The 14119-nt window shown below is 52.9% G+C and overlaps 2 protein-coding genes across 5 annotated transcripts; one reads left to right on the top strand and one right to left on the bottom strand.

Annotated features, from left to right (window-relative positions):
• Window positions 1-1080: 1080 nt before the first annotated feature.
• Window positions 1081-5842, bottom strand: RPA2 (replication protein A2). The gene is made up of 9 exons (XM_087761011.1): window positions 5723-5842; window positions 5422-5534; window positions 5200-5301; window positions 4988-5101; window positions 3990-4064; window positions 3202-3315; window positions 2766-2876; window positions 2490-2584; window positions 1081-1720 (listed from the first exon to the last, which is right to left on the bottom strand). The coding sequence occupies exons 1-9, from the start codon at window positions 5736-5738 to the stop codon at window positions 1636-1638; spliced, it is 825 nt and encodes a 274-aa protein (XP_087617137.1). The 5' UTR covers window positions 5739-5842; the 3' UTR covers window positions 1081-1635.
• Window positions 5843-5888: 46 nt separating this feature from the next.
• Window positions 5889-13998, top strand: SMPDL3B (sphingomyelin phosphodiesterase acid like 3B). 4 transcript variants are annotated; one of them, XR_015705491.1, is made up of 9 exons: window positions 5958-6101; window positions 6215-6434; window positions 8108-8205; window positions 8714-8857; window positions 10026-10198; window positions 10353-10533; window positions 11122-11255; window positions 12347-13289; window positions 13407-13998. XR_015705491.1 is itself a non-coding variant. In XM_087761010.1 (8 exons), exons 2-8 carry the CDS (start codon window positions 6391-6393, stop codon window positions 12737-12739), a joined length of 1167 nt encoding a protein of 388 aa, XP_087617136.1. In that variant the 5' UTR covers window positions 5889-5941; window positions 6215-6390; the 3' UTR covers window positions 12740-13998. The 4 variants fall into 4 exon arrangements, 3 of the variants coding, with proteins under 3 accessions (XP_087617136.1, XP_087617134.1, XP_087617135.1); XM_087761010.1 differs by lacking the exon at window positions 5958-6101 and adding an exon at window positions 5889-5941 and having other exon boundaries at window positions 12347-13998; XM_087761008.1 differs by having other exon boundaries at window positions 12347-13998.
• The last annotated feature ends 121 nt before the right edge of the window (window positions 13999-14119 follow it).

Genomic DNA, 14119 nt, shown 5'->3' with positions numbered 1-14119 from the left:
TTTAGCGCCATAGGCTACGGCCGTGCCGCTCTCTGAGCCCGAGCAGGGCAGGTCCAGCATTGCCCCCAGCAGCAGACGCCCGGGGTCCGGCAGCCAGCCCCACCGATGTGCGCACAGGGAAGAACTCCTTCTTCAAAGCCAGGTCACTTCAGCAGTCCCGGGTAACACAAACCTCACGCCTCGCAGCTCCCGTGGCAGCCGGAGTCGACCAGCCCGTGAGCCCACCGGCATCAGCCCTGGCTGCGCGCCGCTTTTCCAGTGGGCCCCTGGGAACTCGGCAGGCAGCAGCCAAAGGACAGGTCAGCGCAGCGCAGCAAAGCAGGCTCCCCTCCGGCAAGGCAGCAAGCGCGGTTTGGCATCTCGGCGTTCGGCTTGAAAGATCCCGGGTCCTGCTTTTCAGCAAGGCATTCACCGCAAAAGCCATGGATCCTCTTGTGAGAACAGCTACACGCCGTACGGGGCGTGGTGAAAAATGCTCCTGAATATTTACCAGTTCCTGAAATGCTGCCATTAACAAGCGCAAACCAATTCTCAGAAGGTCGTTTTCAGCTTTGCATTTGACATAAGAGGAAGCATACAATGACTAAGAGGACAGAAATACGCTGAGCAGCTGCCCTCAGCACGCTGCCGAACAAGGCGGGGCAGTGCAGAGAAACAGGAGATGCAAATCTGGTATCTCCACTGACGCATCACCAGGATCAGCCCTGCTTTTCTGACCTTAGTGGGTTTTTTGGTTATGCTTTAAAAATAGTTGAAAGAAGAAAAACTTGTACCACACGCTGCAATTCATTTGAGCTTCAGCTGAAGTACTTCTGGTGGCAGAAATGATCCTGGCTGTATTTGGAACACTGATACAACACGTAGCTTTCTTCAGCAGTACAATTATTTAATTTCTTAGTGTCCAGGCATTCACTCAGTTTGACCCTTTAAAGCAATTTCCTTCAAAAGCTAAGGAAAAAAGTTACAGTTAAAGAAACTCCGAAGGCACGGGCTGTGCTTTTACGCACACGGCTAGGTTTTGTCGGTGCAGCTGGTCGTCTTCTTTAGGGAAGAAGAAAAGCCTCTAAAGCCACACACGCATGGAAGACTACCCAAGTTAAAATTTTATTGGAAACATTCAAAAGCTCTAGTAACAAGATCACCTCATAGTACAAATATAGATTTAAATGCACAAACTAAACCAATTAAAAATCTATTCATGATTACTGTACATTAGTGGAATATTACTCTTGGCTATCCACTTTGTGAATGAAATGGAATGAAAGCTGAGTTAGGAGAAACAGCTCTAGAAAGAAAAGATGATCTGCCCAGGACAAGATTAGAAAGAGGTTCTTCTTCCTAACACAGGCATCCTCTATGGAGACAAACCAAACTGAAGGTTCTGAAGCTTTGAGGAGCTGTTTTCCCATGTCTGTTTATGCTTTTCGTCACATGGTCACAGCATAAAATCGAGTCCAGTTAACAGAATCCTACTCGTTCTGCTTGCCCTTGAATTCCACGGAGGCACTCACAGCGTAACTGGGACTTTCACAGGCTAGAAAGAGCAAAGATCACCTTCCACGTCGCAAAGCTCGGCAGGATAACTTGATACATGGACAAGCATTTGCTTAGAACTAAATCCAGCTGGAAGTAACTTCACTCAGCATCCGTCGACTTATAGTGATCATCATCCACGGTGGAGTAGATGTGTCCCTCGCTGCTAAGGAATTCAACGGCTTGCCTTTGAAGGAAAAAAAAAAAAAAAAAAAGTAACTGCTAACTAGCTCACGTCAACACCCTTCTCTCAGGGATTTCCCATTTACAGACCCCATCCCTACTGCTCCCTCTGGCATCTGCCCTATCCTCTGAGCAGTTTAAGTACTGCTCCACCAGCCAGCAGGCACAGAGAGCTTCTCCAAAACTACGGCACTGCGCTCCCCCAGCAGCTCTTGGGCTTTGCCTGCCACAGAGGGGGAGGCCACCACTCTCTGTACTTCCCAGGTAAAAGCAGTACCTGCCCCTCAAAGGGGACAGAATACAGAAAGATAATGGATGTTAATTACCATCTTTAGGCTTCACTGTTTTTTTTAAGTCTCAGGGAGAAGTTATAAGAGATGGCAAAGGAAAAGAGAACAGAAACAGTCTATTCCCAAGTTTTGGTCGGTGTGCAGAGAGCAAGGTAGCCCTTGAACAGGAGAAAATACTGCCGAGGCCCTGCGGTGCTCCCAGGCGCCTGTTACTTTGCTACTGAACTGTTACACAGCTTGTTCTGAAAAGAGGGAGTGAAGCATTTATCACCCCTTTAACTGACAATGGCTCATTCTCAGCTGCTGAAGACTTCAAAAGCTCTGGCTCGCTACTGCGTCCTGCTGGGGACATCTGCAATTCCTAGTGCTGTTGAACAAGTAGGGATCTGGGCTTGCCAGCTATTGTCCTCTCTGCCTCCTTTGATCAGACTCCAGGAAAGACCACCTGGATTTCCAGAACATCCGACCTTTCTACACACTTACTTGATTGTTGACATGCTCATATTTTGGAGCTGATGTTTCAACTCTTGAAGACTCATACCTTCTGGGACAGGGCAGTTTTTAATCAAGTTCAGCACCTGCAAAAGCAAGAGCCACCATTAGCACCCAGCTAGGTTTCTCTGTCATCAGTGGAGAGATGGTCGAGGAAGAACTATCCGCCTTCAAAGAGCAACGGAGCTTTCATCTCTTTGTCCTACATCATGCCACAGCAGCCTCCGCTGCAACTGCTGTGTTCCTGAAGGAGCTGCTTGCACCTACCTGACTCTGATGCGCTGTGAGTCCGTTCACTGGCAGGCTGCCCCCTCCTCCGTAGCCGCCCATGTCACCTATCCCAGCAGCAGAAAACGACTGAGGCGCTCTTGATGCTGACTGAAATTACGAGAGTAAAATTGCTGTGGTTACACAGGGTGCCGCAAGCCCACGGCATTAAAGACCCAGTGTTAATTCAGAGAGACAGTAATTAAAAACAGATTCCCAAAAGAAACCGCTGGAAATGGACTGCAACACAACCTCTCTCCAAGGAAGCCAGGACTCCTGTTACACCTTCACTGTAGCCCTCCAACAACTTCAAGCTTTCCAGCCCCAAAACTGGTATACAATTTCCCCAGTGAACCAAGAGGTCCCTCTCTTTGGGAGATAACCAGTAACCCAGTAAGGGCCAAGACGGAATCAGGATCTTCAAGTATGTACGTACCATAAGATTTTTTCTGAGGATCATATGCGCATTGACAATCTCTAGTATGTGCGTGGTGAACTCATTCATATTTTCCAGAGGCATGATCTTAAATGCCACCAGGCTTTTCTTATTCTTTCACAGAAAAAAAAAAACAAAAGGGCAAAAGAAAAAAAATCAACATCACAGGAACAGGAACACGCTTAACAGCCAATCCAACCATTCTTCTCCATTCTCACAGGGACAGCGGTGGGTGGGGTTTGTCTGCACATACCTAGTCCAAAATTTTCTGACTTACGTTTTCAATATGTGATTTTGCAAGACAATGCAGACAGGATAACTTCTCTCTCTAACTGGCTGGTAATTAACAACACTTTGCTTTAATGCATGTACCATTATTTGAATATTTATTCATATATTTCGTTATAATATTTAGTTCTGAGGCAACCACATCACGTAATATGCCACAAGAAGCGTCCCCATTAACGAGAACCTGGTCTAAGCTCTACGGTACAAACACCCAAGAACCTGGTGTCCAGTACTCTGTTCTGCTGAAAACAACGCACTGATGAAGAATGGCATTTTAAATGGGTCCTCTGTCCTTTGCACTTAGGAACAACTAAAGTGTTATTAAATACAACCCTGGCAAAAATATTGAAGGATTTGTCCACAGGAAAGGATGAGCAAAGCCCACGATTATGTGGATATTGTAAAGGGAGACCACTAATGCTGTGCCAGATCACCAGTCCTTCAGGCCACTGCTCCAGCCTCGTGACTCGAGGAGTCAGCCACGGGTAACATCATCTTACCTGGAAAGAACGAAGATGCCCAGCTACTTTTACGTAAGTTCCTGGAGGTACCACAGCATTCTCGCCACCTGCCTCCTAACAGAGAGGAAAAGGAGAAAGGAAGGTTTTGCTGATTCACATTTCCATTTCTCAATTATCACAATAAATGACTTAGGAAAGGAGGCTTCTCTCAAGCAAACACAAACAGCATGCATTCCTACGTCCACTAAGAGCAGTTGGATAAGCATAACCATAAACGGAAAACAGAGAAAAAAAATATTTGGTCGTTTGAACACACAGTACACTTGACAGCAGTCAAAGCCAGCTGTCTGTTCTGCTCTCTCTGCCCACTTCCAAGAGGTCTTCATGGAGCAACAAGAGGAAAGAACCCTCAAGTAGTAAAAAAGCAGGGGTTCAACTATGTAACTTGGCTAGGGGAATGGAAGCAGTCCAGAACCTTTTTTGAAGTTATGATAAACTTGCAGTTAAGCCAACTGAACGTCTGCCTAATTCTCTCACAAAGTTGTTCAACTGATCTCAGCTGTTTGCCTTCAAGTATATGTTACAATAACATGGGCTAGCTTTAACGGCCTGCTATACCAGCAGTGAAAATTATCAGCACTTCAGGAGGCATGCATCAGAAAACAAGACAATATCCATCAGTACACGTCTTCGCCTCAATCACTGAGCCACACAGAAAAATCTCTGCTCACTCCCTCTCCTTGTATTTCTACAACAAAGGTACTGAGCGTGCACCTCTCAGTTCAGCTGTGAAGTAACGGTTGAGCTTCAGCAGCTAAACTCTGAAATATTAGTCAAAGTGATTCAACGTAGAACCACATATGAATTACAAAACAGGAGAAGAGCCACATACAGCACCAGTGATCTCTGCTACAGCAGCATCTCCCTTGACTTTCATTCCTAAAACACAGAACAGCCACACCTTTTTGATAGGTTTTCTCTCTTCACCGCTCCCAGAGCTTTTAAAGAAGCGCGTTCACAAGGAACACAGTGCTTACATCAGTGTCAACCCACTGCCTGACATCCATCGGGGCTGCCGTCATGTCGTCCACTTTGTAGAGAATGTTTGTCGGTGCCTTCTCAGCGTGCCGAATTATCCCCATGATGGTGACCTGCGGTGGAAGGGGGAAGAGTTTATCCGGGAAGGCGCCGGGAAAGCAGCCTGCTTTACCCGCAGCCTCCCCGCTCGCCACCTTCCCCCGGCGCCCACCTGGGAGATCTCCACGTCGCGGATCCGGAAGGTCTCGTCGACCTGCTCGGCTGCCAGCAGCTGCGACACGGTGCAGGGCACGATGTTCTGGGAGCGGATTCTCTGCAAGGGGCGGCGGGACCGTCAGCGCCGCCGGGGAGCGGCCGCCCCTCTCCCCGCTCCTCCGGCCGCCGCGGCCCAGCGCCCCGGGGCCGGCCGAGGCCCCCCCCGCTCCCGGCCTACCTGCTTCCTCTCCGCCTGGGTGCCGGCGGGGGAGCCGAAGCCGCCCGGGGACTGCGTGTAGCCGCCCGCGGGCCCCGAGGTGCCCACGGTGCCGTACCCGCCGTCGAAGGTACCTAAGGGGGGGAGAGGGAGAGCCCGTGAGGCGGTGACGCGCCCCTTCTCCCCGCCGCCATCACGGGGCGCGGCGGCGGCCTCAGCCCCCGCCCCCCGTCTCCGGCGGCCCCGGGCGCCCCTCGCCGCCCCCGCCGAGCCGAGCCCACCCCGGCCCGGCCCGGCCCGGCCCGGCCGTCCCCGCCCGCACCGTGCCCGCTCCACATGGCGGCGACCGAACGTCGGGCGCCAGCCGGCCCGCGCGCACCGCCCCTCCTCGCGCCGCCGGCTTCTGCCCAATCCGTGGGCGCCGCTCAGCCGGCCGGCAGCCAATCGCCACCCTCCGTCTTCGGGCTCCTTCCAATAGGAGGAGGCCGCGGGGAAGCAGAGGCCGCCATTTTGAGTGCGGGCGCTGCCCGGCGGCGCTGAGGTGAGGGAGGGGGCAGGGCAGGGCAGGGCAGGGCAGGGCAGGGCTCGGCACGGCACGGCACGGCACGGCACGGCACGGCACGGCTCGGCTCGGCAGCCGCTGGCCGACATGCAGCTCGCCGCGCTCCTCCTGCTCTGCCCGCTGGCCGCAGCCCTGTCAGGTAAGCGGAGGGAGGCAGCGCGCCCCGCTCCCCGGCCGGGCGGGGGGTCCCGAGCGGTGCCCGGCGGCAGCTCCGCGCCCCCCGCCCCGCTGAGCCTCGGCCTCTCCCGGCAGCGGCAGGCCGCTTCTGGCACATCACCGACCTCCACTGGGACCCCGACTACGACGCGGCGGCGGCTGCCGGGCAGGTCTGCCCCTCGGGCGGCTCCCGGGCCGTGCCCGCCGCCGGGCCCTGGGGCAGCTACCTCTGCGACTCGCCCTGGCGCCTGCTGGCCTCCGCAGCCCGCGCCATGAGGAGCCGCCTGCCGCGGCCGGACTTCGTCCTCTGGACCGGGTGAGGATGGGCCGGGGCCCCGCCGGGAGGGGATCCGCTGCCCGGCCGCCCCCCAGCACCGGCGGTCGGAGCGGCTCTGACCCCCGCCACTGACGGGGTCCCCTCAGCCCACCTTCCCCGGCCCCCCGCCGCAGCCCTGGGGGCTGAGGGACGGCGTCTGCCTCCTTAGAGAGCGGCTTCTCCCCGAGGAGAAACACCCGCTCTCCCAGGGATCGGCAGCGGGGCTCCAGGGTTACGGTCGCTCTGGGGCTGTGGGCGATCCTGCCTGCTCTGAGGGTCGCCAGGGTTTGATGGGAGAAGGGGCGGCCAGGGTGGAGGGAGCTTGTGGGAGACCCGGGGCTCCTCATGTGGTAGCCGTTTTGGAGAGGTGAGATAAGGATGCGCCTTACGATGCGAAGCGGAGGCTTTGGGGGAGAGCATAACCGCCATGAGGCCTCTCGGTGCCAGCGAGAGGCTCCGGACGAGCCCCACAGTGAGGAACAGTAAGGTAAGGAAAGGATCACAATTCACTATCCTTCCTTTTCATTTTAATTGTGGCCAGCCCTGTCCGACTTCACACAAACTCTGAGTATCTGAAACGCTCAGGGGAATGGGACGTGCGCTTTCTGTTGGCGCAGCGGCTCCTGCCTGCTAGAGGCAATGGGAAGAGAGCATTGCAAAACAGACTTGTGGCATTTCTTCAAACTGTAAAGAGGCACCTGGGAGGCTTGTTTCAAAAAGGGGCTGTTTTGTTATAGAAGTATGGAGAACCTCCCCAAATGGAGCATGTTTTCTCCTAGTGTGGTCTCCAGAAGTGGGTACCCTATTCCACAGGAGGCCTCAATAGCACTTAGAGACAGAAAGAGCTTTATTTTGCAGGATTATTTTAAGTATATGTGTCCTCTTGTAATGTTTGCTTTTCTTCTAACAGTGCAGCGTCAACCTGTAATCTGCTGTAACCTCCAGTCCTGGTTTGCAGTGCTGTTGCCTGACCCCACGTTTTCGGTTTCTGTCTCTGTGGATGACTGTTCCTACTTAGAAGTAGTTATTGGTCCTTATGACTTTATGTTGATTTTTCTTTTTCCTTCAGGTTATTTCTCCCAGTTCTTTGACATAATTTTGAATTTTGATCTTCTCCAATGGGCTTGTTGACAGCCCAGCATCATCTAGAAATGCCATAAGCATATTAGTGAAAACACTGAATTGTTTGTCTGCTGCGTTTTTGCAGGCAGGCCTCAATGATCACTGCCTTACTGGAGGCATTCCTTTGTTTTGTTTTAATGAGAGTTGTTATCCTGCTGTTCAAACAGCCAGGCAAACAGTTGTGCTTCACTATTGCCGATCAGACGTTGACCTGAGATTGCAAAATTCTGTTCCTTGCAATATTTCCAGTCAGCTTTAGTGCCTTATTAAAGGCACTGAGCCAGAGTGAGCCTCCACTTCATATGGGTGTGTACAGGTTTTTCAAGGTAGAATAAAGCGGAGCCGGTTTTCGCTTTGAGCAATTCCTTGGAACTCCTTCAGTGCCTTGGCCAGTCAACATAGCGCTGATTCCTGCCCCAAAAGCTTTGACTCTGTTGTCTGGGGGGGGAAAAAAAAAAAAAAAGAGAGAGAAGCAAGTTTCTCTGCCTTGCTTATCACTTTATGCGTATGCTGTTAGTCACAGACAGTGACTGCTGCTTTTATGTTTCTAGAGATGATACTCCGCACGTCCCCAATGAGAAGCTTGGAGAAGAAAAGGTTCTGCACATAATAGCAAATCTGACTTCTCTGATAAAGGAGACATTTCCAGGTATGATTTGAGGGGATGAGAAGGGGAGAGGGGCACAGAGTCTCAAGGGAAGAGCTCACCAGGGTGGAGGGGTGACAGAACTGGGAAGGGGAAAGGCACAGAAGGGCTGTGGTCATTGGGACTTTCTTGTCCTCTTTGTCTGAACTGAGGCGCCTGATGCACACTCATTGTTTCAGGCTAACTCACTCAGAAGAGAGGGAAATAAACAAATGTTTCTGTAGTTAGTCATTAAGACAGAAAAGGCTGCAAGCCTTCCCTGAGGAAATAGCAGCTCACTGATTCATCTGTAAAGCAGCGGTGGCTCTGGGGTGGCTTGTCCCGAGGGGGGGTGGTCTTTGCAGTGTTGTACCCCCCCTCCCCGTACGGCTGTGGTGTGGATGATTCGCTTTTGCAAAGCTCTCAAGCCATGCTGTTCTTTCCAAGTCTGTGAGTGCCTCAGGGAGCTTCAGTGCTGAGGAACTCTGAAGCAAGCATGGGTTCCTCTCTGCCTCCTTTTCTCTGTCTCTAGATACTAAAGTCTACGCGGCAATGGGCAATCATGACTTCCACCCCAAGAGTCAGCTTCCAGGGAAGGAGCACAGGATCTACAACCGAACAGCTGAACTGTGGCGTCCCTGGCTGAATGATGCTTCCATTGCCCTTTTCAGAGCAGGTATGGCACCTCTGACTCATGCTGACAGCACTCTGGGGAGATGGGGGTGGCTTAGGAGAACACCACAGATAGTCTTCCCTGCTTCTATGCTCAGAGCAACAGTATTTGTAGAGTTGTCGTGGTTTAACCCCAGTTGGCAACTAAGCCCCACCCAGCCGCTCGCTCACTGCCCCCACTCCAGTGGGTTGGGGGAGAGAACTGGAAGGGTGAAAGTCAGAAAACTCGTGGGCTGAGATAAGAACAGTTTAATAATTGAAGTAAAATGAAATAGAATGGTAGTAGTAGTAGTAATAATATAATACAATAATAATATACAAAGCAAGTGATAGACGACACAATTGCTCACCACCCGCCGACCGATGCCCAGCCCATTCCCGAGCAGCGATCGCTGCCCCCTGGCCAACTCGCCCCAGTTTCTATACTGGCCATGACGCCATATGGTATGGAATAGCCCTTGGGCCAGTCTGGGTCAGCTGAGCTGGCTGTGGCCCCTCCCAGCTTCTTGTGCACCGGGCAGAGCACGGGAAGCTGAAAAGTCCTTGACCAGTGTGAACGCTACTTAGCAACAACTAAAACATCAGTGTGTTATCAACATTATTCTCATCCTAAATCCAAAACACAGCACTCTACCAGCTACTAAGAAGAAAATTAACTCTGTCCCAGCTGAAACCAGGACAAGAGTATTTGCAGAGGAAGGGTCCAATTTAATGCTGATTTCTGACACTGAGTTCTCCTGCATATGAGAAAAGAAATTTCTTTATGCTTTAGTCTCTCCTGCTTTCCTTGAGTTACTGGAAAGTGTCCCTGCAGAGAGTGCAGAGCGGTGAGCTTCAGTGGAAGAAAAAAGATCTTTTAAGCAAGCTGCTGGCGCAGGCCAGCACTGTGGCTCTCTCGGGCTGCCCAGCTGCTGCTGCTGCACGCTGTCCCCATGCAGGGTCTCCTTTCGCCTGGGGAGGCATAAGTGCGACAAGAGGTACAGAGGGGGAAGAGTCGCTCCAAATCCCCATCCTGGAGCGGTCAGAGCGCTGCTGGCACCTTGTCCGGACAGCGACCCTGCTGTGGCTATTGCCAGGGAGAGCTGAGAGGGGTGGAAACAAAGGGATCTGGGGTCACGGCAGCCAGCGTGAGCAGACCTCCAGCTCTTTCCCCTGCCGGTTGCATTTTTCAGGAGCGTTCTACAGTGAGAAGCTGCCCAGCCCAGGGACAAGGGGGCGAATGGTTGTCCTCAATACCAATCTGTACTATGACCAGAATAACGAGACAGCTGGTGAGGAAGATCCTGCAGGGCAGTTCCAGTGGCTGGAAGAAACGCTGACCAATGCCTCTAGAGCAAATGAAATGGTATTGAAATAAATGAATAAACAAACTTTGCAGAGGGTTTCTCGCAGCCTGGAAGCTCTTCTTGCTCCTGCTCTCCCCTCTGTGCAGTCACAGCAAGCCAGCGCTCTGTGGGAAGCATGGCCTTTGTATTCAGTGTGACTCTTTGCTTTGGTAGGTCTACATCGTGGGGCACGTCCCTCCTGGCTTCTTTGAGAAGAAACGAGGCAAGCCCTGGTTCCGGAGTGGCTTTAATGAACGATACTTGAAAATTGTAAAGAAGCACCACAGAGTGATTGCTGCCCAGTTTTTCGGGCACCAGCACATGGACAGCTTTCGGATGTTTTACAGTGATACAGGTATTCTGGCCACCCAAGCACTTGCGCGATAGCTCCGCCAAGCCCCAGAAAATCTTTGTCGATGAGAGTTTTCAGTGGCTGTTAGCTGAACGTAGCTGAGAAGCCAGAAAAGGCTTGTGAAGTCCTTTGGCCAACAAGAGACAGCAGTGGTCCTGATCTCCGCCCCCAGCCTGTAGCTCCAGCCCTCCTTCCTGTTTACCCTCAAATTTTGTTGTTTCCCTTCAATGCCTTGCGACTTCTTGCCTGCTCCCTGCTGACGGGTTTTGGACACCAGCTGAGACGTAAGGGAGCAGTTACGAATCTGTGGGTGCTCTGGGTCTCCTTTGCTGAGCGTGGTTCTCTTGTGCACCCTCACTGCAAGAGTCTTCGCCAGCAGTGGAAAGCCTGGTCTCAGCTGCAGCAGACCCGTGTTCGATCCCCGATGCCGTTCAATGCGCTGATCTTTATGCCCGCGCTGTTGTAACTGGGGCTGGTGACGAAGCTGCAGTTTGCAGTGTGCTCTGTTCCTGGGGTGCTCGCTGCAGCATGGGCAGGGTGTGACCCAAGGCAGGGTCTCCCATTCATGGGCTGTTTTGCCTTTCTGTTAAGGTTCTCCAATCAACGTCATGTTCCTGGCCCCTGGAGTGACTCCCTGGAAAACAACGTTACCTGGAGTGAACAACGGAGCCAACAACCCTGGGATTCGGGTGATCGACTATGATCCGAACACCCTTCAAGTGTTGGTAGGGGATCCCCATGTGCCGCCCACTGCAGTTTTAGAAGGGTGCTGTAATTCCTCCATGTGATTGTAACAGGCGGGACTACAGGAGCCCAGTGGCTGTGTCGGAGGGGACCTCAACCCGGACATTTCAGCCTCACGGCTAGCGCAGAGATTTAGTAAGAGCGTCAGTGAGTAAAGGCCAGGGGAGCGCAGTTGAAGGCCGGGGCCTTCTGCTGGGCTGGGTTCCCCAGGGCAGCGCAGGACAGGCTTTGTCGTGTTCGTCACGTCTTCAGCTGGTCTCCTTTGACGCTTGCTTTACTCCCCTGGCCACGTGGATTGCAGAACTTCTCTTTGGGGACTGACAGACTTGTCAAACCCCCTCCAAAAACTTCTAGCCATCTCGAAAATTATTTGGGTCCCCCTTCTTGGTGAATGAATTCGTTTGTAATGGATCTGAATTTAGGTGAATTGTAGGGGCAGCTTCTGTTTCCTCTGTCTCTTATTTGCAGAGAGGTGGAGGATGGGGTGTTGGTGCCTTTCTTTGCAATGGATAAAGCAGCTCCGTAGATGCTCTGTTTACATGTTTATAGCATGAGAAATGAACGCTAAAAGGCACGGTGGAAGGCTGGGGAGGGAATGAAGCAGAGGGGAAAAGGGCAAGAGACTGAGAACAGAAGTTGTGAAAAACTTTAATCTTTAGTTTGTTCACGGTTGAGAAAATAACTTCAGCCAGTAACACTGCTCCAGCCCTTGCTTTGCCGCTGGACGGTGTTGGTAGTAACTAACAGAGTGATTCTGAATTCAAAATTCCTGATGTTTGGAGATAAAAGGCAAGCAGAGAAAAGCCTTTCCTTACGAAATGGGACGCTCCTGTGGTGGGTTCTGGAGGCTCCCACCTGAGGTGCCTGGCCCCAGGTTCACATCTCGGCAGAAAGCCGCTGCGGGGAGGCAGCTCAGCCCCGGCCGGGCAGGGAGCTGCGCTGCCTGCGTCGGCGCGCGCGCCTGCGGCCCCCCGTGTCCGGGAGAAGGAGCTGATCGCGTCCTGGCCAAGCGTTTCACTCAAGGCCTGATCCTTCCCTGATTTGTCCTCGCTCTGTTTTTCTCTCCCTGCAGGATGTGGTGACTTACTTCTTGAACCTAACTCGTGCCAACTTGATGGCCTCAACATGGGGGGAAGAGTTCCCAGCGTGGGAGGAAGAGTACAGGCTGACAGAAGCCTTCCAAGTCCCCGACGGCTCTGCGCGCTCCATGCAAACGGTGCTGGAGAGGATATCAAAGGATCCGCGCTACCTGCAGCGGTACTACGAGTTCAACTCAGTCAGATACGACCTCACCGCGTGCGAGGAGGCCTGCCGCGTCGATCACGTTTGTGCCATCAGGGAAGTTGATTTTACGAAATACAAGGAGTGCGTTAAAACCAGCAGCTCTGTCTCCGCCGTCATCAGTGGTTGGCTTTTATTATTCTGCTTGCTCTTAGGACTTCTGAGTCCCCAGCAAGCGCCGTGAGGACAGAGCCAGAGGAAACGAAGGGAGCACAGGTTCACGATGCGCGTGAATCGGCGATCGTGAATGCTTTCGGCATTGAGAACTTACTCGGAAACCAAGACAAAATCAGTGGCTTTTAGTAAAAGCTCTATGATACGATGTTGATTTGAAATCTTCTAAAAAAGCTTCATGTATCAGGACAGGGCGGTGATTGCTACGGGGTCTTTTTGTGCCGGACTGACTTGCACCAGGCAGCCGGGCTCCCTTCTGCGCCTGCCGCGGGAGTCTCACAACCGGCTCAAACCAGGCCTCCCCGGGGCCTTGAACTTGGCACGGGCGAGCGCTGTGAGCTGCCGCGCGTTCCCGAGGAGTCTGCCGCCAGGTGGGTTCCCACGTCGGCACGCGCGTCTCTTCTGGGAAGGTCTTGTTCTGGTGGCCTCGCGGAGCAGCAGCCTTGCCTTTGGCCTCGGAGCAGAGCCCGGCGGGGTCAGTTCTCCCTTTGACGGTGTGCGAACTGCGGCAAGTTTGGGCCGGGACTCTCGCGTGTCGGTGCCCGAGCTGAGGCTCCAGGGTAAGGAGCTTGATTATTATCGTTATTTTTTAATTTTTTATTTCTTTTTTCCCCCTGTTGCTGAGCTCTTCCCTTCTGTGCCCTCTTCACCCTTATCCCCTCGGTTTTTTCCTTCAGCTGGGCACTGCGAGCTGACGCCGTTCCGGCAGAAAGGCGCGGGCAGGGTGCGGGGGCGAGGACGGAGGGGTGGCAGGAACGGGTAAAGAGGTGACGGACACGTAGTGCCGGTGCACGCTGGTACGTTTGGAATTATTTAGATCCTTCTCAAAAGCAAAATTAAAGAGCTGCTCCCGGCTTCTGAGCAAAGCGCTGTGCAGATCCAAGCGGGACGTGAAATCACAGAATCCTTTGGGATGGAAGGGGCCTTTGAAGGCCGCGGGCAGGGGCGTCTTCGACCCCGTCGCGCTGCTCACAGCCCCGTCCCCCCGCCTCTGCCCGGGCTGCAGAGTTGGGGTTGGGATTTTTCTGAAAAATTACACAGCGGTAATTACACAACGGTGTAAAATAACAAGAATGAAGGGCAGGGGCAGGAGGGGGGCTGTTGGTGGGGGTTTCAAATATTGCTGCTGTTGGTCGTCGTATTTTACGCTCCTGTTCGTAATCGTTGGATGCCGCGGTTTCTCTTAAATCTTGATTTTTCTCTGATCTTCCTACAGAAAAGAAAAAGGAAGTGAGCTTTTCTGTTTAAAATAAAGAAATCGATATTTTATTTTCGTAAATAAAGCAGAGGGGCTGTGATTTGGGGGGCGGGCGAAAAGCGCGGCGTGAGTCGTGATGGGAGCCCGCGGGGGGCAGGGGGCGTGGCCGGGGGCAGGGGGCGTGACCCGGGC

The sequence above is a fragment of the Nipponia nippon genome, unplaced genomic scaffold (assembly GCF_047370975.1).
Source record: "Nipponia nippon isolate SJK-2023a ecotype South Korea unplaced genomic scaffold, ASM4737097v1 scaffold_23, whole genome shotgun sequence".
Lineage (NCBI taxonomy): Eukaryota > Metazoa > Chordata > Aves > Pelecaniformes > Threskiornithidae > Nipponia > Nipponia nippon.
This window is presented reverse-complemented; position numbering and strand designations above follow the sequence as displayed.

Excerpts from the sequence above, each read along its gene's own strand:
- RPA2 (XM_087761011.1), bottom strand. Across the intron at positions 5,102-5,199 it reads GCGACGTGGAGATCTCCCAG|GTCACCATCATGGGGATAAT; the intron begins GTGGGCGCCGGG and ends CTTCCACCGCAG. Across the intron at positions 4,065-4,987 it reads GGCAGTGGGTTGACACTGAT|GAGGCAGGTGGCGAGAATGC; the intron begins GTAAGCACTGTG and ends CCTCTCTGTTAG.
- SMPDL3B (XM_087761008.1), top strand. The coding sequence starts at position 6,050 with ATGCAGCTCGCCGCGCTCCTCCTGCTCTGCCCGCTGGCCGCAGCCCTG. Across the intron at positions 6,102-6,214 it reads GCTGGCCGCAGCCCTGTCAG|CGGCAGGCCGCTTCTGGCAC; the intron begins GTAAGCGGAGGG and ends CTCTCCCGGCAG. Across the intron at positions 10,199-10,352 it reads CCTCTAGAGCAAATGAAATG|GTCTACATCGTGGGGCACGT; the intron begins GTATTGAAATAA and ends TTGCTTTGGTAG.